The 27285-nt window shown below is 40.8% G+C and overlaps 1 protein-coding gene across 1 annotated transcript in view; it reads left to right on the top strand.

The window, feature by feature from the left end:
• PLB1 (phospholipase B1) overlaps window positions 1-25601 on the top strand; it is a 71442-nt gene extending 45841 nt beyond the window's left edge. Inside the window, exons 37-53 of the mRNA XM_027748880.2 lie at window positions 1054-1149; window positions 2252-2323; window positions 3917-3988; window positions 6470-6530; window positions 7183-7241; window positions 9676-9734; window positions 10602-10645; window positions 11882-11981; window positions 13390-13441; window positions 15294-15374; window positions 16378-16443; window positions 16993-17087; window positions 18249-18330; window positions 19658-19762; window positions 20833-20928; window positions 24462-24536; window positions 25019-25601. Of these exons, the coding sequence (XP_027604681.2) occupies window positions 1054-1149; window positions 2252-2323; window positions 3917-3988; window positions 6470-6530; window positions 7183-7241; window positions 9676-9734; window positions 10602-10645; window positions 11882-11981; window positions 13390-13441; window positions 15294-15374; window positions 16378-16443; window positions 16993-17087; window positions 18249-18330; window positions 19658-19762; window positions 20833-20928; window positions 24462-24536; window positions 25019-25240 (1437 nt within the window). The 3' untranslated portion in view covers window positions 25241-25601. The remainder of the gene's footprint in view (window positions 1-1053; window positions 1150-2251; window positions 2324-3916; window positions 3989-6469; window positions 6531-7182; window positions 7242-9675; window positions 9735-10601; window positions 10646-11881; window positions 11982-13389; window positions 13442-15293; window positions 15375-16377; window positions 16444-16992; window positions 17088-18248; window positions 18331-19657; window positions 19763-20832; window positions 20929-24461; window positions 24537-25018) is intronic.
• Window positions 25602-27285: the final 1684 nt, after the last annotated feature.

Genomic DNA, 27285 nt, shown 5'->3' with positions numbered 1-27285 from the left:
AAAGTCCAGATGCTGCTACAGACAAATTTGGAAAACTGACTGAAAGCTTCACAGGAAAAAACAGGCCTTTTTTGTGCGTGTGTGTGCGTGTGTGTGTGTGTGTGCGTGTGTGTGTGTGTGAAGCTGGTGCCTGTGAAAAAAGTCATCCCTAGGGATTTTGGTACTGAGCGTAGGGAACACAGAAATAAAAACAGAATAAGCAAAATATTTGTGAACTTTTTTATAGTCTCACAAGCATTATTTCAGATTTTAAGAAAGTTCAAGATGCTGTTTTTCCTTTTTATCTCATGCAATGTTCAGATGTTCCTGAACTGAAAACTCTGTCTCCAAACTTGGCAAAAGATATGATATAGATGCAAATTTTGGCAGTAGGTCTCTAAAAAGCAAATCCAACCACCACAAATCAAGACCTGCTCAAGTTTTGAGGAAGGACTGCTCTGACCAAAAAAGTTATGTCAGTCATCTCTGGCCCTAATCTCAGTACTTGTGTGAAAACCAAGATATTTGTGTTAAAGTACAGCTTTGCTCAGAATGGAGACTGCCCTGGTGTGCTCCATCAGCCTGGCTGCCCTCCATTGAACAATTACTTGCTTCTTGCTCCTTTCAAAACTCACAGCTGTGTAAAAGCAGTTGGGCTCTGTTCCTTCTGCTAAAGCCTCATAACATGCTTGTTACCACATAAAGGTACTGCAGAGCATAATGGTGCCTGTTGCCTGTGGTGCCAGTTCTGATGACATGCAGAGGAGAGAAACCCATCCTTATTTCAGAACCTGAAGAGGAGTTGCACACGTAACTGAAAATGGTGGGTTTGCTGCTTCTGGGTGGATCTGCCCATGGAGGCACATAATTATCTCTACTAAGTGTTTCTGTAGCTGATGGATCTGCTGAAGTACAGTTTGTATCACCAGATAATCATGGGCCTTTCTGCAATGGAGCAAGGAGAACAAGTAGGATTAATGTCTCATTGCTGACTCTTGTTCGGTCTCAGCAACCCCAAGCTGGAACTATGTGGATTCTTCTACACTCCAATGTCCTTTATGCTTTCATTTGTAGGATGGGCATCCAGATGTCTCCTTCTTTTCACCTGACTGCTTCCATCCAAGCCAGAAAGGCCATTCTCAGCTTGCCAAGGCTCTCTGGAATGCCATGGTAGGGTGACAGGCTCTGCACATAACGAGGTCTTTACCGAGACCTGACTACCATTAAAATGATCTCTGCAATAGGCATTGCAATTAAGGCCTGGATAGCACTGAACCTGGTGTTTGTGTCTTCTTAGCTAGTCAAATACCCTCTGATTTTGACACTGCTCTCAGCCTAGAATCTCCTGGTTCTTAAAGTGTGTGGGGAGGAGAGGGGTGCTGTAAGTGCATGATCACAGTCATTTGTGACTTCAGCTGAGCAACTTCAAGTCTACTTCACCAGCTGTCATGAAAGGCAGGATAGCATTTAATAAGAATGATGTTTCTATGGGCTGGGAGGCGAAACCACCAAATAAAGAATTGTAACTGCATACGTCAGTTTAAAATGGGTTGCTTAGAAGTTTGTTTTAAATCTATGTGTTGTGAATGTCTCATTAAGAATTGAAGTGGCTTTAATTCAGTTCAGTTTTACTACTTTTGGAAATGAGTAAAGCTCCATAAAAATAAGTTGTTAAAGGTTGCTTAAGCAAACCCATTTTAGTTAGCATTGCAGTGCAGGGGGATGACACATGCAGTTGGAGGCAGTATCTTAGATCCTGAATATAATTTCTATATACTTTGGGGTAATATCTTAACAGCTGACATGATTGCTTGCAATCATCAAGCAGTACCTCTAATTAGATTTGGTTTTATCTTCTACACATAAACAGCCTTTTGTTGGAGATGCCATCATGCAGCTTAGCTATAAAAAAATGAGGCACTCTTAACCATCTTTTATGCAAGAGAAGAGAGTTTACGACCTTGCTTCCTGGCGAAATTCCAGGGTACTTCATGTGCCTGCCAAAATCCTCCAGGAGTTTAAACTGATCCCACTGTAGCTTTCCACTTCCCATTTTCAGCTTCTTTCTAGAGTTGCTCTTTTGTTATGCAGTTGCCATGTTCTTTCTGAGAAGTAGTTGCATTTCAGCCTTGGGTAAATCAAAGTATGTAAATACAGACAGCTTTATATAGATGTGACAGGTATATTTAGTTTGGTTTGGATTGGAATTGTTATACAAATTTAAGATGAGCCGACACAGTTATAGAATAGGTTCTTTTGTCTTTGTTTCCAGTTACAGCCTGTAGGCCAGAAAGCTGATTCATTTGATTTCGCGGCTGACATCGTCCTTGGCTGTCCAGCTCAGGTAAATATACCCACATCATGCAAGCTGGCTATCAGGAGGCTGTGCGTGCTTGTACTTGCTGCAGAGAGCAGAGGTTCGGTATATCTGGAACAAGTTTACTTAAAGCTTTTTTCTCTGCTTACCTCTGAGTGGCAGGTGCTCTCATGCACCTGCTTTGGTGTCCTGTTGCCCTTTTGCTGTGCCATGAATACTGATTGATAACATGCTGATTTGTGTGTTTTCAGTTGTAGCAGAGGTGGTGTTTTGTTGTTTGTGAAATACAGAGGTAACTCAAGCAGCAAAAATGAGAATATGCTGCATTAACTTTCCTATCCAAATCAATGGGGTTTGGGCACCACAGCAGCTTTGAAAAATCCAGATTTTGTTATCTCTTGAATTAGTAGCAGGTTGGTTTTCCTGGTCTGATCCATAGCAGGGATACTTCAGACTCTTTGGAAGCTGCTTCTGTAGTTACAAAACAAGCTGCTGAACTTGCAGTACAGTTGCTAGGTATCGGTACATGGAAATGACCACTGCAGGCAGCAATAATTGGCTCCCTTTCTTCAGCAGTTTCAACAAGGAAGCTGAAGAACTGAATAGATCAGGGAGCTGAGTTGCTCTCTCAGTTCTGGAGACAGGTGTTCAAGTTATATGGGAGGATTTTGTCCATATTGTTGTCCATCCTGTCAGAAAAGGATTGTCTACTGAGTTATTAATCAGCATGTTTCAGAAGTCCTCATATTCACTCAAATTGATCACACTTCCTTTACCCAGTAATCTTTCCAGGTAGCTTAAATTGTAAGCAACTTCTTCAGTGCCAAATAATGTGGATTTTATACTTCTTTCCCTTCATCCACTCTTATTCAAAGATGTTGCTGTTCAGAAGTAGGCAAAGAAAAGTTTTATATCCCTTGAAAAGCTATATCCCTATGAAAAGCCATTGTTTGCAGAAATGGTAAGATCACAGTGCTTTAAAAAAGTCATTGATAGAAGTGCCAGTAGCTATGGAAATTTATTTGTTTGAGGCAACTTCACGTACAATAAAAGCTTGCCTTGTAATTTTAGTGATTTTTAAGATGTCCTTATGCAGACACTGGAATTTTTCTTAATTTCGATAAGTGGGTATCCAGGTGAGATTTTTTTAGCCTATACAATGTACATGTCTTCCTCAATGCATGCTGCATTGGTAGGGCAAAAAAATAACTAAGCAATCTTTACAGCCTCTCTTAGAGGAAAGAATGATCTTTTCAGTAAGTAATCTTTCATCTCCCTTCTGCTGACACGGAAGATCTGCCCAGGTTTGTCTAGACTTTACATCAATGTCTCTTGAAAGGACTAAACAACCTTTAAAGTCTAATTGTGGAAGGTTAGGAGAGGAAAATGTTAAACTGCAGTTGGCATCTGGCATATGTAGTTTTTGCCATAAGGTTCTAAACACAAATTTTGCGAGTTTTAAGGAAAGAGCATGGTTTCAAAATCCAGATTCCAATTTTGCAACTCAGGCAGTTACTTTCTTGGTGATATGATGCCTTGATATCACTTGCTATGGTTTGTGCTATGTGCTTATTGTCTAATTTCTCTTATTCCTCTTATTTTTATTTCCTCTTTCTCCAGAACAAGCCATTCCTGGGAACATACAAGAATAGCAACTACACACCTGTGGAGCCCACTAGTGAGCCAATAGAGGTGATTGTTGCATCTTTTGCTACATTTTAGGCAAACTGTGCAAAGCTGCATCTGGTGGCTGTTAACACATCATAATGAATTTATAGATTACATAAACTATTACCAATTTTTGAAAAGGGAAATCTGTCTTGCATTGCACTTTTTCCTTTGTAAACAAATGTTTACCTAAAAGCCAAACAAAATTAATCATATCAGTGGTGCAGTTGTATAGGTAAGTAACCTGGAATGCATCATTAATTCAGATAGCAAGTTCCACACCTTATGGAGAAGTTAGCCTAGACTCCTAAACCCCAAACAGAGTTCAGGAGGTGTGTGAATCATACTCTCAGGCATGTGGTGTAACTAAATCTTAGGGATGGTTCTGTGTAGGGTCAGGAGTTGGACTCGATGATCTTTGTGGATCCCTTCCAACCCAGCATATTCTGTGATTCTGTGATCTGAGGAAGGTTTAGGTATTCTGTTCTTGAGCCACTGTACTTACTTGAGTATATACTCAAGTAAGCTTAACCTGTAGAGGGCAGTAACCTTTACATATTGAAAATGTGGCTGAATACAAAGGTGAGAGGAATCCCATTTTCAAAGGGACTCAATTTCCACCATGACTGAGCAACTACCACGAGGTAGATTAAACAAGCTGCAGAAGCAAACTTTGTGTGTAGGACTTGAAAAAATGGAGCCATTCTTTATTGGCAGTCAAAATGGGCTTACTGGGTGTCCTCATGACTAGCCCAATTATCAAAATCTCTGTGTGCCTTGAGGATTACAAAGAGCAACAGTTACTGTTTTAGCAAGCTATAGTTTGCAGGATTGCAATGGGATTTTTATCTGTAGAGCTAGAGTTATACTTTTAGTGGGTTATTCTTGCACTTCCACTGAATCTCAACAGCAACAGCTTTTGAAGTGATAAAGGAAAGGAGCAGCAGAGAAGGAGTAAAGGAACAGTTTCCTCTCTGATCTAAAAATAAGCCCAGCTGTCTTTTCTAGCCTCTGCAACCATACTTCAGTGGCTGATAGAGGAGACTATTACACCATTTTTTGCAAGAATAGATGAATTTGTTGTGATGTTTTTTTACCCAAACCATGCTTTCTGGTCCATGTAGTTTTACTCTGAATGGCAGAATTGTGCAATCACAGAATAATTGAGGTTGGAAGGGGCCTCAGGACATCCCTTGTCTGACCTCCTGCTTCAAGCAGGGCTGGCCCTTAGATCACTGTAAGCAGCTGTCTTTGCTCTTGCAGGGACTGGCCATAATAACAATTGTAGTTTTTCCCTTGCTGCCTTCTTAGCTAGTATTGTTCTCATTACCAAAAAGCACGGGTGGCACATTTCTCTGCTATCTCTGCTGGTGAACTAAGATGTTCTGCCATGTGTGGTTGATACAATTTCTTCGGTTGGTGGAATACACATAATAACTATTATATCACCTATATAAATGTATGGTAAAGTACAATTATTTAGAGCCTGACAGTTTTCTTTACTGAAACTTTTAAAGCTTCAAAGTTTTTTCAGGGAAAGCAAGCCCTTTTTGAAAGTTTCTGGGAAAAGAATAGGTTCCTAGCAAAGTACATGGGGAATGATAATATAGTAATAAAATCATTAAGGTTGGAAAAGACATCCAAGATCATCAAGTTCAAACTTTTACCATGCCCACTAAACAATACTGCAAAGTTCCAGGTCTACTTTGTTTTTTGGACACTTCCAGGGATAGTGACTCCACCACTTCCCTGGGTGGACTGTTCCAGTGCTTCAGCACTCTTTCAGTGAAGAAATTTTTCCTAATATCCAACCTAAACCTGGTGCAACTTAAGGCCATTTGCCCTTGTCCTTTCGCATGTTACCTGGGAGAAGAGGCCAATTCCCACCTCATCACAATCTTCTTTCAGGTAGTTGTAAAGAGCATTAAGGTTTCTCCTAAGCCTCCTTTTCTCCAGACCAAACAACCCCAGTTCTCTCAGCCACACCTCATAGGACTTAAGTTTCAGTCCCTTCACTGGCTAATATAATAATACATTAATAATATAGTACATTAATATAACATTATAACTTTGCAGAGAATTTTATTGTTTGTTTGGTTTTTTGGTATTTTGTTGGGGTTTTTTTTTGCATCTGATATCTTTCAAGACAAAGCAAGACTTCAAACCTGCAGACCCTACCTTCTAGGTCATGGTCAAAATCTCCAGACTGTAGAGAGAAAAAAAAAATAATCCTCCTTATGGAACTTTGTCATAAGCAATATTTGGTGATGAAGTGTTTTGCCTTTGGAAAAATTTTATGCTTTGGCTAGAAAATGTCAGCAAAAGTAATTATTGTTTGGATAGTATTCCACTAAGAGGAGGAAAAGACTGTTGAGCTACATCGGCACCAAACTGGGATCTGTGTCTTAACTCCTTTTTGCCCTTCACTGTACAACTAAATCATATATGAATTCTGTATTATCTTTTAATCACAAGGTGAAACAATTTTGTAACTTGCCATTTCAGAATTGGGGCAGTGAGCTATCATGTCCTGAACAGTCTCCATCTAGTCGTGTCCCAACATCAGGTGAGAAAGAACTCCTAAGCTAAAATCAAAAATAGGAAAGATTGAATCTTTTGTTTTTAAAAACAGTAAGATGTTGAAATGGCACATCCTAGGTGGAAAGTATACAATAAAAGCTGGTATATTTAGCAGCAAAGGAAGAAAGTCTGTCTTGCCATACACAGTAAGTTCTGCATGACAGCAGGTGTGCTCTGTGGATAAATGTGATCACATTTATCATACTCATGTATCATTTATCATACAGCAACATGGCAGATTAAAATTACCTAGGAAGGTTAGTGGCTCAGCAAGCTGGAAATGTTGCATGTATTTGGATGGTTTTACAGGGAGATTTTTAATTAAAATACATTGATCTATGACCCAAACATGTAGGCCAGTTAAAAGAGATGAAATGTATGCATCTGCAAACATATCTAAACCGTTTCCATTTTTTCCTAAGCTCTTTTAAATTCCAGCTTTCCATGTTAGTTCAGTACACTGATGCAAGCAAAGACAAGAAGGTATAAGCCTTTTGCCTAGCTGACAGACAGAACTTGAACCTCATTCTCCCTAAAAATGCCATCAGATTGGAACCTAAGACTTGCATCTTTATTCTGTTAAACAGTATCTCGTCAGTTGTCAATAATCCTGCTTTTATTCTCCTACTGTTTTTTAGTACATGAGCTACGACCTGCTGACATCAGAGTCATAGGAGCACTGGGAGATTCCCTGACTGTGAGTACTGCAGCATTCCCATGTTTAGAATGGAAAGAGCAATTGTCAGTTTCTGCCTAGATGTTGTCACATCAGGCATCAGCAGATAGAAAGTAAATTGCTTTGGCTTGGCAAAGCAAAACTAATCTACCTGGTTCCCTTTGCAAAGAAATAGCCTGAAGGGATATGAGTGACACTGGCAATTGTGAAATCTGGTAATGAATAATTCAGGCCAGGACAGAAATGGGATCCCATTCTCTATTGCACACAGTTTATTCAAGTGTTTTTGAAAAGGGAAGTGGCTGCCTTATAGGAATAGTCTTTTCTGACATAAAAAAAAAAAGACGGAAGCAATTGGAATTTTTTGTGCAATGAGAGATTTTGCTGAAAATTCCCATGAAAATAATTGATTGCAGAATGAAGTGCTTCTCACTTGAGATAATTCTAAACCCTCTATATTTCAGAATTTTGCTTTCAGATGTTTCTTCCTAGATTAGACATCTTCCACTTAAAGCTCTGATGTATTTCAAGTGCCAAGGAATGCAAACTGAAAAGAAAAAATTAGGCACCAAAAGAAAAAAAAAAAACCAACAACAAAAAGCCCCAGAAAAGAATAGCAGGGAATACGGCAGATCTGCACTGAAGTTTTCTGAGAAAAAGTTCCAGAATTACACAGCACTACAGAACTGTTCTGGCATGGGATGAAAGCAAACATTTGTGTCAACAGTTCCCATGAATTTTAACTCCTGAGCTAAACTAATGCTCATTCTAGCAGCTTCAGCTCCTGTTGAGCTCAGAGGGAGTTGAAGGGACTGAAGCCCTTAAATGATCAGGCTTATTTTCCAGGCTGGTGTGCATGTCTTCATTATGCATCATGGACCTCCTCATTAGCTTTGAAACTGATTTTGTCTGACCTGATGTAATCCTGGCTTTCCCCCCTGCTGCTGAGCTTTGAGCTTTTCTTAGAAGACCTCAGTAAAGACCTACAACTCTCCCTCCTATCCATTGCAATGACTCTTAAACTTAATTGCTTTATTTCCTCCCCCACATCTAGTGCTAGACATGTGCACTAGCACATACCTCTTATTTTAAGAATTTAAATTCTTTTAGTAAGGGCCACACTATGATGCTGGAGGTCTCTGCCTCGAGCTGAGCAAGGCAGAGTCTCATATTGCCATTATTCATGCAGTTCCTATTATTTGCCATTGCCACAGCAAGGTGTGATTAGGGGTTTTATTAAGTGACTTATCTGGGAGGCCAGAAAAAATGACAGAGCATTTCCCACATGGGTACACATGCACACACTTCCTGCACACAAAGTACATCAGCAGCATTGTGTGGTTTTTAGTGCATAACCATCCCTGGCACAGAAAGACTGCAGCAGCAAAGTCCACTAAGGCATTGATTTTCCTCCTGGTATTTCCCACCAGATCCCTGAATGCAGTAAGTGTCTATGGCTGAGTTGGTAGCATGGCTTTTTGAAGAGTACAAAATCAAGTGAAACCACTAATAAACGATAAAGCTATAGAAGAACCCCTTGATGGAGGTCTGTCCCAGTCCTGTGAGCTACTCAAATTCATCACAAAGGTCTTTGTTCTGATGGTTTTATGTATTTATTTGTTTAATTTTGAAAGATAATAAAGTTCATAGTACAGGAAGGAAGGCTGTTCTCAGTCTGGATGCACTTGGGAGATTAATGAAACTTTGAGCAATTTAGTCATGTCACTGGCTAGAATGCATCTGTTTGACTTCTTAGCACCAATGCACAGTGAAAGCAACAGATACGCCAACATGCTTATCTATATTGGCAAAAAAAGGCCTGTCATCAAGCCCTCACCAAGATTGTATGTTAGACTAGCAGGCTGGATCCAGGAGAGAAAAAATGGATTTTACACCAAAGATTTGTTTTCTTGGCAGATTAAAAAGCATCTCCTCTGATTTATGTACAGCTAAAACTGGCTGGGAATTTTTCATCAGTGTTTAGGGCTTTTTTTCCTGGATTATTAAGTGTCTCAGAATCATCTTTCTTTGGGAAATGCCAAGATGAAGCATTTTCCATCAGAAAAATCCAGACAAATACAAAGCAGTTGATGTTAATCTGGGTCCCAATGGGTTGCTAAAATAGTAGTTTTAAAGCCTTCTGTCCTTGACCTTACACTCTGATCTCCTCCGATGCTCCGTGGTCTACCATCTGGATGAGTTGCTTTTGCATATGAGGGGAAGCCTGCGAAACTGAAGCATGAGAGATGCAGGGCTGCCCAGAGGCCAGTGTGTGGTGACGAATAAGGACACGGAGCATTTATTCTAAAACTGGGATATTGCAAAAGCTTGGCTGCTTGCAGAGTAATGTTACCAAAATTGTTCAGCACTTTCAAAATTTGATGTGTGTCTTACCTAAATTTGTAGGACCTTTTTCCTATTACCATTTTGTAATTGTTCTTTCCGTTTTTTCCAGACTGCAGTAGGAGCCAAAGCACCTGACCTAGAAACAGACTGGAGGGGACTTTCCTGGAGGTGAGAATGCTCATTTTTGTCTTTCTCTATTTTTGTCCACACAGTTAAAAGTGTGTGGGTCACCTGGTGAAAATGCAGGGGTAGGATGCTGACAGCAAGTATTGCTTGGTAAGGATTGGAGGAGTCAGGACTGGAAGAGATTTTTGTGGGCTTTTTTGGTGTTTGTTTTTGCGATTGCAAAGTGGACAAAGACCATGCACATCAGAGAGTATGAATCTCAATATCCATGCTAGAGTGGTAGGAAATTGCCTGCTTCACATGGGCAGGCATATGGCTTATAAGCCTTTGCATGTGTAGATATTCTTTTCTACGCTCTTTCTTCCCCCCTTCGTATTTATCTGCAGACATAGCTTATTTTCGGGAGGGGCTGCCAGAAGTGGTGTAATGGTGTAGTGGCTACGCACACAGACAGCTTTTAAATAGTAGAGGCAGAGGATCTTTTCATAATCAGCATTGCAGAATTGCAGATAGATGGTTAATGAGCATTTCATGCGGTCTCTTCTATGCATAACTGCACATAAATGTAGTTTCAGCAAGGTACTGTGTAGCAACTTTAGTGAGGAAATATGCTCTTGTACGGTGGGCATCCCAGCATTTTCATGTGAAAAATCAGTTCTCCAAGTATGCTCTCTTCCCAGTCTGAAGGCATAGCTTCTACCCTAGCTGATGCCCTGCTTTATTTAATGTGAAATATCCTTTCACTACTTTCCCTGAATTCTTGTGGTTTATCTCCTTATTATTTGAAATTAGTGTTTTTGGTGGAGGTTGTTTCTTCCTTCTTGGGCTGCTGTAACAACATATGGCGACAATAGGACAGATGGTTGCAGGATTAACTCTACTTGGTGATCTTGTTTTTTCCCTTTGTAGTATTGGAGGTGACGAGACCCTGGAGATCCAGGCTACTTTACCTAGTGAGTATCATGGAAAATAAGCATGAGGAAAGCAGAAGTTGAGTATTACACTGCAAGTCTTTTAAGTGGATACTAGGAAACACCTGGAAATGGTCATTCTTTCCTTGCAAACAGTGGGGATATCCATCTTTTGTAGATATGAGCAATTCATATGAGTCACAGCTGAAACCCAGACTGACCTGATTAGCTGTAGAGTCGATTCAGCCCCTCCACATCACAGGACATGCATGTGATTGTATCATCCTATTCACCAAAATTATTAGGAATAAATATGCTGAAGGTGACAGAAGTTCATGGCGGTCCTACTCCTCCCTTATTTTGTGCTTTCCAGTGATTGACTGTAATGGCTGTGTGCAAATGAAGGGTTATGAGACAATTAGCAGTCCATCTAGGCAGGGTTGGTGACAAGGCTATACTTCTTCCTGATGATTTCAAGTTTCTACGTAGCACTGAAAAAAAATCTAAAGATACTATAAATTTCTTGCCCCGGTGTTCTATGTAATTGGTCCCTGTAGTTGCCATAGAAACCATTAAGTGGTCAGTGTGACAATAAATTGGAAAGGACTTGATTTACAATGGTTGATCTATTTGTATGTGATCCATGCTGTGAAGCAGTTTGACAATACCTGACACTGTTGGTAATAAAATCTGATATGCTTTGTCTTGTGCCATGCACTGTGTTCAAAGAAAAACAGAAGGCACAATTCATTTATGCATTATAAATGAGACTCTATAAAGAGGTTTCAGACATCACTACAGGCACAGTAACAAAAACAGTGCTCAGGCATCATGCTTCCCCATTGAGGGTTTCAGTGAAATCTAGAAAAGTGAATAAAATTCATTCTCTACCATAAATATTATTATCTGTGAGAAGTGAGACGTAGATGACCATTTTCAGAGTGTTTGCTTCTGGTATATGAAAGAAAGTAACCACGAATACTCTTTATTACAAATACACTTGAATTCAAGACTGGTGAGTTGCCTGGGACCTCTGCATCCCCTGGGTCACCAGACCCCAATTCCTCAAGTCCATGGAGAGAAATAGTTTCAGTGATGAAATTAAGGCAGTAACTAGAGTCTCCAAAGCAGGTGTGCCTGTAGCTTCTATAAAGTCACAGTGAATAAGGAGAAAACTCAGGTCCATATTCTCACCACTCAACTGGCTTGTCCTTCTGCAGGAGGCAATGTTGCTGTTTGTGCTGTGAATGGTTAAACACTGTGTTTTTTCTTTTTAAGATATCTTGAAGAAATTCAATCCAAACCTCTTTGGCTTCTCCACTGGCATTTCTAAGGAAACAGCTGGATTCAACGTTGCAGAGAGAAATGCCACAGTGCGGTAAGCACAATCACAAATGAGAAAGGGCAAAGGAGTGAGAACTGATGTAGTGGCAGGTTACCTTTGAGACACATGTCAAGGTTGAGTTAATACTGATGATCTGCTTGTACCGAGCATATTTCTGTGATCTCATATTTTTGATTGTGGGTTTGATTTTTTTTTTAAATGCAATTCAGTGTTTGGGGGATTTATGCGCCTATTTTTCTAAATCAGAGACAAACTTTCTTTCTTTATTTGATTTCTGCCCATAATTTCTGAGCCAATGCCTTAGTTATGCTTCTAATTCTACCAGTACCTTTTTCTGCCCAGTCTTCAGTTTGCAAGTCCCTGATTCACTGCCCCAGGCAATATCTGTAATGAGAAAAAATTCATGTGCATCTCTCATTTATTCCTTGATTTCTGGGAAACGTGGCTCAAACTAACAAATAGAAGGCCACTGCTACCCTAATGGCATTAAAAACTATCTCTGTTTGCAGTGCAAAGGAAAATAACAGAATGAGCATCTAGGAATTAATTCCTTTGTCCTCCCAAACTAAAAATCTACTAGTCTGTTAAGAACCAAAATGTGTAAGAGTTTGTATGGCTGTGTAAGGGTTTGTATACACTGTGCCTGCTCCATGGATACTCATGCAATTTGTTTCCAGGACTTTTTGTGACACCTTTAACAGCCCTTAGATTAGCTGCAAGAGAATTTTAGGATAGCTAGCAAAGCCTGTGTAGCTACTAAATATTTCACGGGTGCCCCAAGCAAAGCTGACTCAGCATGATCAATATGGTTCTGGGAATCCAAATAATGTAACTGCATTTGTGTGAGTGCTGGAGAGAGACAGGGCTTATTAGCTCAAGCATAGTCTTCTTCTGGTACATCAGGAGCTCGTTTCCAGCTGGTGTCTAAGCATGGTTTGTGCTTTGGCCTGTGGACATTGCATCCTGCCCAGAGCTGGACTGGGACTCTCTAGCCTGGCAGTCCCACAATAAAAGCAATATCTTTCAGCCATAAAACAAGACATAGGAATTTAAGGCCGGATCAGAAAGGCTGGTTACGTGCCCAGCTTCTGTGTAAGCACCAAACTGCCCCACTAGGTTTTGAAGGGACTAAACTAAATGTCTCTGTGCATCTGAGTGTTAGTGCTTTTTTCCAAACAAAATGCACTTAAGCCAACTCTGAGATGGGAAGAACTCATACCAGTTGCCTGCCATTTGGCAGCCATCCCAGCTGAAGTCCTTTCAGATCAGATTATTCACTTGTGCAACTTGGTCCTTCAATGTTTGCTCATCCTTTTGAGGCATCACTTTCCTTATACTGACTTCTGCTGATCGTAAAATTCCCTGAAATGAGGAGTGGGAGATCAAGAAGATGATGTGTTTTTGGAGCACACATATAAAATCTTCTGTCCTCTCCCTCTAGCAATATGCCAGCCCAAGCACGTGAATTAGTGGAGCTAATGAGAAGCAGCTCGGTAAGTGGAATTTGGGCAAACCTTCAGTGGATCCGTGGTCTCTGGGAAATGATTTTAATTGATGGGATGCTCGAGCCATGAAGAGTGATTTATTGATGAAAGAAAAGTCAGTGTCCTTGTCTCTGCTGTGCTTTCCAAGGTGAACGTGCCAAATGAATTAACCTTTAGTAGATTATAATTTACCTATACAAATCCATGCAGATAAGATGCAAACACACAAGGCAGAGACTAATGTAGGGTGCAGTGCAACCAGAAGATGTAAGGATGGGAGTGAGGAAGAGAAGTCTGAAGGTTCTGGTGAGATCACAGGACTGCTTAGTTGAGCAGCAACATTCAAAGTGGAGGTCATAAAGTCTGAATGTAAAATTGGTGGAGCAGGTACCTGCAGACCAATATGAATCACACTATTCACAATACTGGGAAGAGGGACTACTGAAGTCTTTGCAGGAGAATAAGCCATCTGAAACTCTGGTTTTGAGTAGGTAAATAATCAGTGACAAGAAACCTCAGAGTTGGATGAATCCCTATCACATCACAATCTCAATCTTTTAGGGAATTAGTAGGGGATCTAGTATTGTGGACCACTCTGCTGTGCCAACTCCATTGAGGGCTACAAAGGGCACCAAAAGAGTGACTTGCTTTAATTCAGTGGCTGCTGCTGCAGTGTGGGGTGGGGGGAAGAAATCTGTGAAAAACCCAAGGTTGCCCTGCGCCAAGTGTTGGTTGAATTTGCGTGGATGACTGCCTGGGTGTGAGCTCTTGGTTCAGGGAGAGCATTCCTTCTAAGAGGAGTGCCTGGTGCTCCTTGGCTCAGACTGAATGGGAAAGGAAGGTACTGAATAAGCAGGGTTTGTCAAAGCATGTGTTTCTCCATGCCAGCATTCTTGATGGATGCTGCATGCTCACCCCACTGTCAGTTACTCTGCATTACCAGTTGTTTGGCAGAGTGAAGGGAGCTGGCGTAGATCTTCAATAGAATAGAAGAGGATCTAGAGCTTTGTTTTATTCACAGCTTTTTATGCATTAAAAAAAGGGGGAGGGGGTGTGTCCCTTCCCCACTGCCTCTTCACTAAAGGCTTTCCAAGCAAAGTGCTTGTTTAAAGAGGAGAATTCAGACCTGTGGGTGATTCCCAGGCCCTCCCTCTATTTGTGGGATCCTTTCGCAGATGTTTGTTATGTAAATGCACCACACTAAAAATAGTTGCCTTTGATTCCTTTCTTTGTACTGAACGTTACAAAATGTTTTGATGAGATCCAGCTCTCAGCAGTGCCTATTGTTAGCTTGTGGTGACGTGGATGCTGCAGCTGCCCTTATATGAGCTCAGTGAAGTCACCAGCCTCCTGGACTCTTCTATTTTAATACAGCTGTCTATTCCCCGGGGCACCCCTTGCCCCTCCTGGCCATGAGGTAGTACTTGCCCAGCTGGCAGGGATCCCCAGCAGCTCCAGTTCCACAGCTTCGTGAGTCATTCCAGCCTCCACTCCCACACTGCTTTATCCCCACGCTGCCTGCAGTGTTCAGCCATGGCTGGCAAATCTCTCCTGTCCATCCCTGTCCTGAAGGGAACTTTCATTTAGGGACGCTTGCTGTCACAGACACATTTCCATGCTTGGTTACACTGACAGATCTTGTCTGCTGAAGGGAATTTTCTCAGAAAAGCCAAGGTGAATTGCAGTAGACTAGCAAACAGTTCACTCTTTTCCCCTGGAGAGATGCTTTTCTTTTGCCCACTTAACTCAGCATACCTCCTTTGTTTTACCCTGCTGTCTGTGCCCCATTTAGCCCCATCTGTGAATGTTACCTCTCTATGCCTAAGCAACAGATGCTACAATCTGTTTTATGTGCCACTAGAAAATTAACTTCAAGGAAGACTGGAAGCTGATCACTGTCCTTGTTGGAGGCAGCGACCTGTGCCAGTACTGCTTGGACAAGGTTTGTATCTCTGAATTAGGCATGCTTATCCAGGTATTTGGCAGATGACCAGCCCTGGAAATATAACCTTTCTCTCTCTCAGGGAGCCAAAGTTCCTGTTTGTTTAAAAAGCACTTAAAGTCCAGCTCCTTTCATTTGTATTGTATCAGAAACAAGTGCACAGCTTTTAATACTGGGGCACTGCAGCTCTGGAGAAACGCATTATTTAAAAATAGAAACCTGCCCTATATCGAACAAAATACCAAGAATAAACTCCCTGCTTAACTGGACAAAGCAATCAATGTGATGTCTTAGGAATGTTTTTGTGGGACACAAATGAAGTTTTCTGGAAAGCATCTCCACACAATAATTACTAAGAATGCTTCAGAGTGACACCAAAAGAAATAATATCAGTTTATAGAGAAAAAGATGTCTTTTCTCTAGCTATCTGTGGTCATTCCCTCTGAAACAGTCTATGTGACACAGACTGGAGGTCTGGACCCCAGCTTATTGAAATGACCAGGCACTGTTCTCTGTTTTGCTCTTTTTCCTTTACAGGCTGCTGCCTGAAGCCTTTGTCCCCTCAACTTAACCTCTATAACTATAGTTACAAAGTTGTTTTGCTTATGGGTTTTGTGGGGCCTGACTGCCTTCATCTCAATTTCCCCAGATTGGCAGTTTGGGAAAAAAGGTATCATTCTATTCATAAGGCAATCAAATCTGTTGTGGGTCACGTAAAAGACAACACAAAATCCAAAGATGTGATCTATATAGTCATTCTTTAGGGAAAGATTCTGCCAAGGTAATTTAGGATTTTCTGCAGGGATTAAGGGAATATATTAGTGACATAGAAACACAAGCACTATATAACCTCTGTACATGTGGCAATAAATTTCTTGATCTGAAAATACATTTGCCAAAAAAGGAAAAAGGAACATTGAGTTGGTATATCTTCTCATGGACCACCTTCTTGGTTCCTGAAAAACAGACTGATCCAATTTTTTTTTCTTTCTTTTTAACATAGGAAACCAATTCAGTGCAAAAGTATGTAAAGCACCTTCAGGACACTCTGGATATTTTCTATGAGGAGGTAAGCTTTTAAGATATCCTAGCAAGCTATGTTCCTGGCAAGCACACTGACGTTTTTTCCACCTCTGGTAGACTGTCAGTGATTATGTTTCATACAAGGTCATCTTTCAAATAGCTGGAGTCAGACTGCTCCTCAGTGCTGCATTTCAACAACTGTATTAGCTAATGCCCTGAGAAAGCAGGCTGCAGTTTCAGGAAAAGTGTGTTTCGCAGTACTTGTTCTGTGAACAAAACATACACGATCCTACTGCCAGTTTTGGTGACTAAACCAACCCTTACACAGTTTCATCTGCCTTTGAGCAAATGGAAATGTCCCAGGGAGTGAAGCAGCATTTCAGCTAGTTTGTACTAGCTGCTGGAATTTTTTTTTGGCTGACATCCACTGTATGTGCCCCTCCCCTTCTCTTTATACATCATCCTTTCACATGCCATTGGCTGCAGTCAGTGCAGTTTGCACTGACTCCCTGACCTACGGATGGCACTTCTTGCTCCCTTTGTAGTGGTATCACGTTCTGTTATTTGGTATGTCTGGTTATTATAATCCTTGCAGCTCCCAAGAGTCTTTATCAACATGGTGGAGATGCTAGAGTTTTCTGGACTGCGTCAGATCACAGCAAGCTCTTCAGGGTGTGCTTTGACAGCAAAGTAAGTGAGCAAAACAGGTCTTTGCCTTTAAAGTGATCATTTTTTGGCTCAATCTCAATTTCTACAGTAGGTATCCACACTGAACTTTCCAAGCTACTTGCATTGCAGCCTTTACCTGATGCACTAGTTCCCATCAACTTCCTATGACTTCTTCCAATACTTCACCTAAAAGGCATGCACCTGTAGATAGTGGAGTTATCACTTCTCAGCTCTAAGGCAGCATGTCACAGCACAAGTCAACATATAACTGTTGTACCACTGAATTTCAAAGCCTTTTTTGCCCAGCCATTCTCTGGTCAGCAGCATAGGCTGACATCCCTGATGCCTCTCCTTGTACCCAGTGCTGCGTTACCTATGGCGCTGGCTGGGCTGCACACAGCAGAGTGCACAACAGGGAACAGCTTTTCACACCTAATGGAGGACACCAAAATCCTACCTCAAAGAAGGTTGAGGGTCTCATTTTGGAAAGCAGTAGTGCCTTTACAGGAGCCAGAACGGACATGAAAAGGCTCTTTAGCAGAGAAAGGTACAACAAAGGCCAGTAGTTGGAAGCTGATGCCGAATGAATTCAGATGAAGTTAGGCACAGATTTTTAATAATACAAGTGATTAACTACTGGAACACATTAGAAGGGAAAATAACAAATTGACTGTCTTGCTTGATGTCTTCATATTCATTCCAAGCACATTCTTAGAGGATGCGTTTCAGTGAAGCATAAGTTATTACCTCTTAATATAGGAGTAACAAAATAAACCACAGTGATGCAAGGACTCAGACTACATGAACAATTTGTCTTTTTCAGCTTTAAACTTCGACATCTGAAGATCTGCTGTAAGCTTATTTGTAGGGTGTGGGTTTTTTTAACATCCTAACACATGTGATTTCCTGCTAATATGTGGCATACTACACACTTTTGTGTTTGACTCAGGAATTGTGGATCTCACAGCTTTTACCAGCTGTGACAGGTGTTCATTTTGAACAGTCAGTAGGGATTTTTTTCTGAAATGTCTGTCCATTTCTAAGCCAATGAGGTGGTTCTCCCTCTGCATGTGAGCTTTGAGCACCCATCCTGAGCTTCTTGATGTGAAGCACACACTGCTGAAGAACTGCAAATAAGCTATTCAAGATTGGCTTTTAATTCTAGTATTTCTTTCATTGAAGGAAAATTTGTCCATGTTTCTTAAACCCTGAAGAAAATTCTCCTGAACTACAAGAAATTAAAAGAGTTAACAGAGATTTTCAGGTAATACTTTGATTCTGTAACTGGTCATCTTCACTTGTGTCTCTTTATATTGCTTCTCTCACTACCCTTCCTCTCATGCATATCCTCAGCAGGATAGAGAGAGGTAACCTGGAAATAGCTTGGATACAGCCTAATCAAAACTCTACCCAGATAACCAGATAGTAGCAGTCCAAGTCTTTCCACGTTTCGTAACGATTTGTCCTCGGTTCTGAGCTGGATGCAGATCAAGACCATTCATGTTTCCAGCCGCTGTTTCAACAGCCAAGAAGGAGTTAGTGATGATGGCAGCTTTGCTGATATGTGTTTGCCTGTTACGAACCCAAAGAATAGCTCACATGACTTAACATGTCATTGCAAGAGTGACAAATTACCCTGCATCATATGCTTTGTGGTTACCTTTAGCAGAAAAAAATAACTAAACCAACCATGGGTCAGCTCGCTATCTGAGAGTAACTGTTCACGGCCTCAGGCATAAGATTGACTCAAAATTAAGAGGCTATAAATAGCTATTGGAGTGGAAGCTTTTTCCATTGATGTTCTATGAATACAGGAATCACTGTATCAGATCACATTGAGTTATCCAGTCCTCCATTCTGGCTCTGGCAGCGGATGTTGTCCAGTGAATCTGACAAAGTTCAAAAAATTCAAAAAAATGGATAGTGCTAGTATAAGCCTACTAGAGGGGTCATTTTCCTTAACTATGGAAGTGGGATCAGGAATGTTTTGAGATATGATCAGGAGCATTACAGTTTATACCCATAAGATGGCAAGTAAAAATGAGATGGGGATTTTTGTCCATCTCAATGTCTGTGACCATAGTTTTTGAAAGTGGCAGGTAATTCTTCAATGTTTAAGTTTTATTTTAATTCAAGCACGCCTTTCTGGAAAATCAAATGCACTTCAGCCTCAAGTTGGCATTCTGAACTCATTTGTCACATCTAAAAATTTTGGTCTTATTCCTTTTTTATAATTCTTTGTAAATTTTAATCTCATTACAATTGTGTAGCATTGGTTTCTATGAGTAAGGATTGAATAGCTTTTTTCCTTTTTTTTCTTTTAATTAAGCAGCTTTATTAATTTTTTTATTTTTATATTTGTTTGAATTAACTCAGCTTCTGTGCATTTTCCTCATGAAAATCTCTTAATGAACCAAATTGTTTTCTTAGCCATTTTCTCGACTGCTTTATAACATTTAACTGGATTTATACTAATAATTCACGGCTTCCTACACTGAAAGAAGTGTAATATACATGTTTTTGATGGCTGACAAATCCTAGATGAGCCTTGCAAGTAACTCTTCTGTTTCCAATAATTACACTCCGTACAGGCTGAAGCCTTGCAGCTGATCAACAGTGGTCGGTATGAAAACCGTGAGGACTTTGCTGTTGTCACACAGCCGTTTTTCCGAAACACCTTGTTGCCCCTGGATAGCGTGAGTCCTGTTTTTCTTTCCCATTATGTAAGGGCCAGTGTCTTGATTTCTTTTAAGTCAGTAAGATCCATGCCACAAGGACTATGTTTTCTTCTCTTTGCACAGTCTAGCAGCACAGGGTGGAACCTGTGATAAGAGGTGACAGAGGAGAAGACAAGGAAAGACTGTGCTGCCTGTGAATCAAAATAGCTTTAGGAAACATTCATAGCTGTGTACACATTAAACCTAGGCACTCTGTCTCCCTCTAAACTGCATGTTGCTTCCCCTGTTGAGGGGGTTGATTGGCACTCAATTTTCTTCTCATCTAGGTTATGGAATATGTTCAGGATTTCTCCAAATGGAGACCAGCACTTGAATGCCTGACTCATTACAACCTGGAAACAGGAAACAGCCTTTGAAACCAAACACTGATTCTCCTTCTTTTCTCCAGCCTTAGTATTATGTATGCTGAGTAGTTAAGGATACAAATATTCAGCATGAATCCTGGTCAAAACCACCCAGTTTTGCATAATACTGATCTTTTTGTCGTACCATCCCCGTTTTTTTCTGTCAGCCTTCAAGTTTGAACAATGGTCACCATACAGGTATTGATGCGGTGAGGCAAATTCCTCCTAAGACATACATTTGCCACAGCTGGATAAGCCCACCATTTTTATTGTTGCCTGAAATTCAGCAGAAATTTCAACACCTGAAAGGTTGTAAGTCTGAGTTATGGAAGTTTAAAAAGCCATAATAAGTAGTTTTCTATCAGTTCTGTACAAAGTGGAGTGTGGGTCAATGGCAGTGTAACAGCTGTGACTGTTGTTTAAAGAGAAGTTTAGTTTTGCTATGAAAATTGCTGTGTGAAATTGAGCAAGCTGTGTTACACAGGAGGTCTCAAGGTGCAGTAATCATCCCTCAGTTAGGACTACCTAAGTTGATTTGCAGTGTCAAAATATGAACATATTGCCTTTAGGAAGATAATCAAAATTGTGAAGAGGGAATACCAAGTACAGTACAATATGAGATATAATATGGCAGATCTCAAAGATTGAAATGTGCTGAGAAATACATTTTTGCTTTTATTGCAGACCAGCAGGCCAGATCTGAGTTTCTTTGCTGCAGACTGCTTTCATTTCAGCGTAAGAGGCTATGCTGAGATGGCCATGGCTCTCTGGAATAATATGGTAAGAGGCTACAACCCAGTTCCCTACGTGATTGTGGTAGCAGTCCCTACAAAGATCATGATAAAGGTGTCTGAAACAAAAGAGCAAGGAAGACATAAAATTTATATCCTAACAAGGGGGGGGCTGCTCAATTTTAAGACTCTTTTCAGTCTGCCTTGCTTAGGAACACAATCCAAAGTGATCATGTTGCATGAAACAGTGTAGGTCTTTGCTCATTCAAAATGAGAAATCCTGAGAGTCTTAAGGTAAGAAAAAATTCCTTTGTGATTTGGTAAATAACTTGCATTAAAGCAAAAAATCAGCCTAGTTAAACATTCGGTCCTGTAGGTTTTCTGAAAATGTCTGTTCAATGAGCTTGCCCTTCTTCAGTGAATTCTGTAACATTTAACAGGAAAACATATATGTGACTGAATATTTGCTGCCATTAATAGTGTGGACATGTTGTACCACCCACTCTAGTATCTGAGATAACTCTAGTAGAGTCACTGAAACTAACGGGGGGCTCATCAAAACTATGATGCCTCTGCTTGTAGTCACATTCCTTCCGTCACTTTGGGGAAAATGATAGCTTTTTAACAGCATTGGAAGAGTGTGTAAGAGGCACATGCTAGACTTGATAACTCCAAGATCACAGTTGCTTTCAGAAACATAATGTTTCCCCATGCTGGAAGGAAGACTATGGTGTTTTCATGCCACAGCAACATTTACTCCTCTTGTCTCATAAACACCAGTACCCAAATACATCATGCAAGCAGAAATCCTGTATCCTGGTTTGTACAAGAAACAACCATAAATGGAGGGGAATTTTTTTCCATTGAAGTAAAAGTTTTAGCAAGATAAGAAACTTACAGGATACCCCAGAATAAGCTGGAGCATAAGGACTGGGAAACACAGGGCAGAAATCTTGCAGTTGCCCAGTATGGCATAAGGAGCTGTATGCTCAGGGTTATAGAAAGCAGTGGACATACAATGCACACATGCACTCGGAATAATCGATTTGTGCACATGCAGCAAACCTGCCTGTTTTCCATCAGCCTTCCCTGTATGGGACTCCAGATGACAGCAGGGTGGTAGGCTTCACTGTGTTTCATAGCTTAAACAGGGCTAATGGTGGCCCAGAAACCCCAGGCAAATGTAGAAAAAAATTCAAATTGAGTATGGCTGAAGGCTTCAAGAAGAAAAAAGATGATATCTGGACATATGGTAGCCTTAAATTGGGTTTCTGTTGCCATGTGGTATTCCTATTGGCCATTACTCATTCCTGAATCACCATCAGTCTTTTTTTCTCTATGCCATCGGAGTTTTATTCTGTCCAGACTGTCACTCAATTCCTACGCATGTAAGGATATTGACAGAAGGCTTTCTACTGCAGGAGGGATCAGTGTCCTACTGATGTGAAGCAAAACTATTCCCTCCCGCAGGGATCTGTTGGTGTATGCCAACTGAAGATATTACTGTTTACTATTTAAATCTGGTTCTTGTAACACATCCCTGCTTTTCACTTGCAGTCCATGTACGGAAAGGCTGTGCAAGCTTACAGTAAGGCTGTATTGTTTCCCTGTTCCCTGAAAAGCTCGGCAGGCTGTAGCCTTAGGGCCAAATGACATGGATTCTTGTTAGTACACATAAAGGGCCAAACTGTGCCTGGCCACTGTGTGGGTATACAGGGATCGGGATGGCTTAAGGAGTCTATCCCTCACCATGATGTTCTTTGACCCTTTTACTTTGTGCAAAGCCAAGCGTGCTCCTGCTCTCCGAAGTCAGAGGACTCTCTAGTCCTAAGGGGCTTCCACTGGTCCCAAATCCACCTTTTCAGTTCTCTGGCCCAGGTGAAGAGCACATGCACTCTGTGTGTTTAGCTCGTGTTCTGCCTCCATGCTTGGCACGTGCTCTAGAGGAGCTGTGTGTTTCTTCTAGAAGTTGTCCTGTCCGCTCGTGGACTTGGGGTTACTGTCATCTTCAAAGCTCAGAAGCTAATGCTCCTGAAGAACAGATTGCATAGAGATGAAGTAAGCATGGATGGTTGCAGAATTTTGCACTTTATCATCTTTCATCTGGGCTCTGTGCCAGAATCCTTACCAAGTGCCCTGGCAAGGGAAGTGTTACAATTATCTACAAATAACCAGTCTCACTGCAGGCAGAATGCTACAAGACATGAGCCACACATCTTACCAACAACCACATCAGAATCTGAGCTGTTCTCTTTAAGATGAAACAAAACTAGCAGTTTCAGTCTTCACTACCTTAGCTGGTGGGCTGGCCAAGGGATTAGGACTCCCTAACAACACTAGACAAATGATGTAAAAGTCCAGCAGGAACTCATAACCACCAGCAAAATCTGGCATTCTGTTTTGCTTCTCATCTTCTCTTCACCAGTTAGCTTTCTTCCCTTCCCTCGTCATATTTTAATGTGGTTCATCTCTTTTTATTTTTCAGTCTGTACTACCCTCTTTCTTTTTTTTCCCTTTTTTTTTTTTTTAACTGAATTAGAGAGAGGAGGTATTCCCAGTATTTCCATATGGGAATCCTATGGATAGAAATTGTTTTTTTCCATGTTGTGTTGGGCTTGTTGCAGTATTGTTTCTTTTCAGCATACAGCTTACACTTTAATCCCTTGAGGACAGTAAATGCCTGTATGGACAATAGCAGAAGCAACAGCAGTCCTCTGTGCTATATTCCCTGAAGTGCTGGATGACAACTCTGCAGCTTCCTATGGGCCAGTCTTGAAGTCATTACTTCAGGCATGTCCATACAACAATTGTAAACACTTCAGTTAACATGACTGAGCAAGCCTGTACTCGTTAGTTTAACTATGGTAACTGGTGGTATGTGCACTCCTAGCCAACCACAACTGCTCTGCTATTAGCCTGGACATATTTTATGTTGAGTTTGAAATGGACTTGAGGTGAGCCTATGGTCAGCTATTGCAACTTAGCTGACAACAGATAATATAAAAGGCTCTATTTAACTCACTTCTTGCAATCTTGTGAACCCAGCCTCAGCTATAACTCCCAGGGAATTTCTTGTCTGAGTGAAGACTGCAAAGGTTGGCACCATCTCATTCTGTCTCTGCAACTCTACGTCATTTCTGAAGTCACTCACATCGCCATGACACCTACGCATCTTTCTTTAAGTAATGTGCTAAGTAACATGTCTAACATCTATCATGTGGGGTTTTTTTCATTGTGGTTTATACTGCCATTTGATATGTGTACATGGGAGAACCAGATATATAGTGAACCACCTTGTTTAGCAGAATATTTATGTGGTATTCAGAGTGATACAAAAGGAGGAAAGGCTTCTCCTATTCCTTGCTTCCAAGGGAGTTTTTCTGCAGCCAGTACATCAGATTCTCAATGTCTTCAGTTCATGAGGGTTAAAATGTTTGTGAACATTCCCATGCACCTTCTACCGCATTTCTTCATTACTGCAAGCATCAAAAGATTGGATAAGAAGTTGTAACTGCCTAAGTTAAGAGAGTCTGAGAAGGAAAAAAATTCATCGTTGTTTACTGTTGCTTTTCTCTCCTTCAGTTGGAGCCAGTTGGTGAAAAGCAGACTTACAACAACTTTACCTATGACAGATCAAAACTCAAGTGTCCAAACCCAGTAAGTAAAGGCCAAGGTGTCCTCTCCATTAATTACTTCTACTTTTCTCCTTTCTTCTCTTTAGTAAAGCTCTTTAAGAGAGTATATTTGTAAAGGCTTTAAATAGCTGAAATATACTCCTATTTTGTTAGAGACAGAGAAATCTACTTAAGATTTGACCAAAAAATTATCCTCATTGCAGTGGAAATCCTCTCATTTAAGTCAGTTCTATTGAGTCTATGTATTTCCATTTGGTTGTCTGCAACAAGCAAATTAGGAAATGATGCCATCACTCCTGATTCTGAGATGGCTCCTTTTTTTTTGTTCTAGGAACTTTCAGGCAATAGAGCAGGAAAGAGTTTGGTCTAAGATAGAGAGAAGGCAGCAACAGCTGATTGTCTAAAGATCAACAATTCCTTTCTGGGAAGGTGTAGTGGCATATTGCTGGAATGCTGCCTGTTGAGTGATCTGTGGTCAATAAAACCTTTGCTCTCCCTTTGTAGGAGAAACCTTTTCTTTTCACATGGAGAAATAGTGGATTTGGAAATTCAGACCTCAGCTTGGAGAAATCTGAACCTTCAGTCCCCTACTGGGCTGTCATTGTGGCTGCAATAGCCGGAGTCCTGTTGGGTTCTTTACTTGTCTGCATTGTGTCTCGAAGAAGAACCAAGAAGCCCCAACGTAAGACTGACATAGAAAAGAACATTAAAACAACCCCTCTATAACACAAGTCGAACAAACGTCTTTTTCTGGCTGCTCGTTGCTGTGACACAGAGTAGCAGAATAAAAAACCTGTTGGATATGAATGAAGCTTCTTGGTTGCCCAGGGATTTTTGGGCCCAATAATCTTAGTAAGAAATGTACTGTAGAGTTAGCTTCTGCAGATCAGTCAGGTGGAGGATGAAGTTCTAAGTACATTGTGGTTTAACTCCAGCTGGCAAATAAGTACCACACAGCTGCTTGCTCACTCCCCCCACTCCCCCTCAGCGGGATGAAGAGGAGAACTGGAAAAAGGGTTATCTCAACACACGGGTTGAGATAAGAACAGTTTAATAACTGAAATAAAGTGAAATATAATAATAATAACTGTAGTGAAATGGGAAATAACAAAAAAGACAGAGGAGAATAAAACCCAAGAAAAACAAGTGACGCACAATACAATTGTCATCACCCGCTGACTGATGCCCATCCCATCCCCAGTCAGTCATCGGCTCCTCCTGCCCTTCTTCCCCAAGTTGATACTAAACGTGATGAATTATGGTATGGAATATTCATTTGGCCAGTTCAGGTCAGCTGTCCTGGCCTGGTTCCCTCCCAGCTTCTTGTGCTGGCAGAGCATGGGAAATTGGAAAGTCCTTGATTTAGAGTGAGCACTACTTAGCAACAACTAAAATATCGGTGTGTTATCAACATTATTCTTGTACTAAATCCAAGATGCAGCACTGAACCAGCTGCTAAGAAGATTATTAACTCTATCCCAGCTGAAACCAGGACAAAGTCTTAAAGCTTTTTCATTCTGGGGTGCAATTCTCTGTTTTGTGAATATTACTCAGGATGTCAATCGCTTGCACAAAGCAAGAAAACTTGTTAATGCATCTTGGCACCTTTATTATGCATCTGTCCTTTTGTCTTTTAAAACTATATTTAACATGTTAGATACAAGTCCATGATTGCAACCTGGTATTCCCCAACAGCAAGATGTGAGATAAATAGCAGCTGCAATTTCACATTAGATTCCAGCAAGACCATTGAGCTGAAGGTGCTAAGGTGATTCTACAGGGGCAAGTGTAATGCCTTCGAAACATCTTTAAACCAGCTTCTGAGCAACTTGGATCATCCCACATGGCATCCCTGGTGCAGTGCTGGGCAGCACAGATAAAATAACTGCACGCTCTCCACTGCCTTGGACTCCAGGCTCCATCCATCTGGGACTGGGTGTGAAACTGGGCCATGCCCATCACTTCTTCTCCTGGGGTAAACAGCCCAGGGGCAGTCCTGTACCTTGCTGCCCACCACTGTATGGCAGCTGGTTCCAGAATGACTTTTTCTATGATAAAGGAATTTCTTCACCGGCATGCAGTACAGGGTCTAAGCAAAAATGAGATACCTGCTTAGCTAGCCTCGCTTAGCATTTGTGTTCTGCTCAGGTCTCCCAGGTGGGAGACTCCATGGCTGTTCTCCATGGAAGAACTTGCAAAGTTGGGTTTTTTTGGTGGTTTGTTTTGGTTTTTTTGTTTTTGTTTTTTTTTTTTTAAATTCTGATCAGGAGTTCAGAGATCATCTTTCCTGGAAATTAGATTTTCTTTGTTTTATATCTGCAGGGCAATTAATATAATCTGTTAGTACAAAAGATACTTCACAAGTTCCACGTGATCTTGTTTTCCAATATCTTTCTTATTTTCTGTGTCAAATACTTTACATTTCGCTTTTATTGAAGCCAAAGTGTGGTTTGCACTGGTGCAGTTTTTTTGTGAAGTGCAATACATTTCCACTCCAAAAATACAAATGAGCAGAAATTTAAAATGTTTCCAAGAAGAAAGTGTTCTGGGGTTCCTAAATCTACTCATTTTGCATACAGAAGGTATTTAGACTCCTCTTTTTCCATTTCACTCCTGTCATTGTCCTTGCTAAGATAAAAAGACGTGGGTAGAGTACAAGTTATATAGTCAGGTTTCAGCAGCTGTAGCTCCATTCACCTCTTCTTTGATCTGCTCTCAAAGGTTAGGCTATTAATAGTAGGACTTTTATTTACCTAAGTCTTATCCACAGA

This window comes from Pipra filicauda, unplaced genomic scaffold, assembly GCF_003945595.2.
Source record: "Pipra filicauda isolate LSUMZ 115617 unplaced genomic scaffold, ASM394559v2 scaffold156_size1729456_pilon, whole genome shotgun sequence".
NCBI lineage: Eukaryota > Metazoa > Chordata > Aves > Passeriformes > Pipridae > Pipra > Pipra filicauda.
The sequence above is the reverse complement of the archived record's forward strand: the minus strand, read 5'-3'. Positions and strand labels throughout refer to the sequence as shown.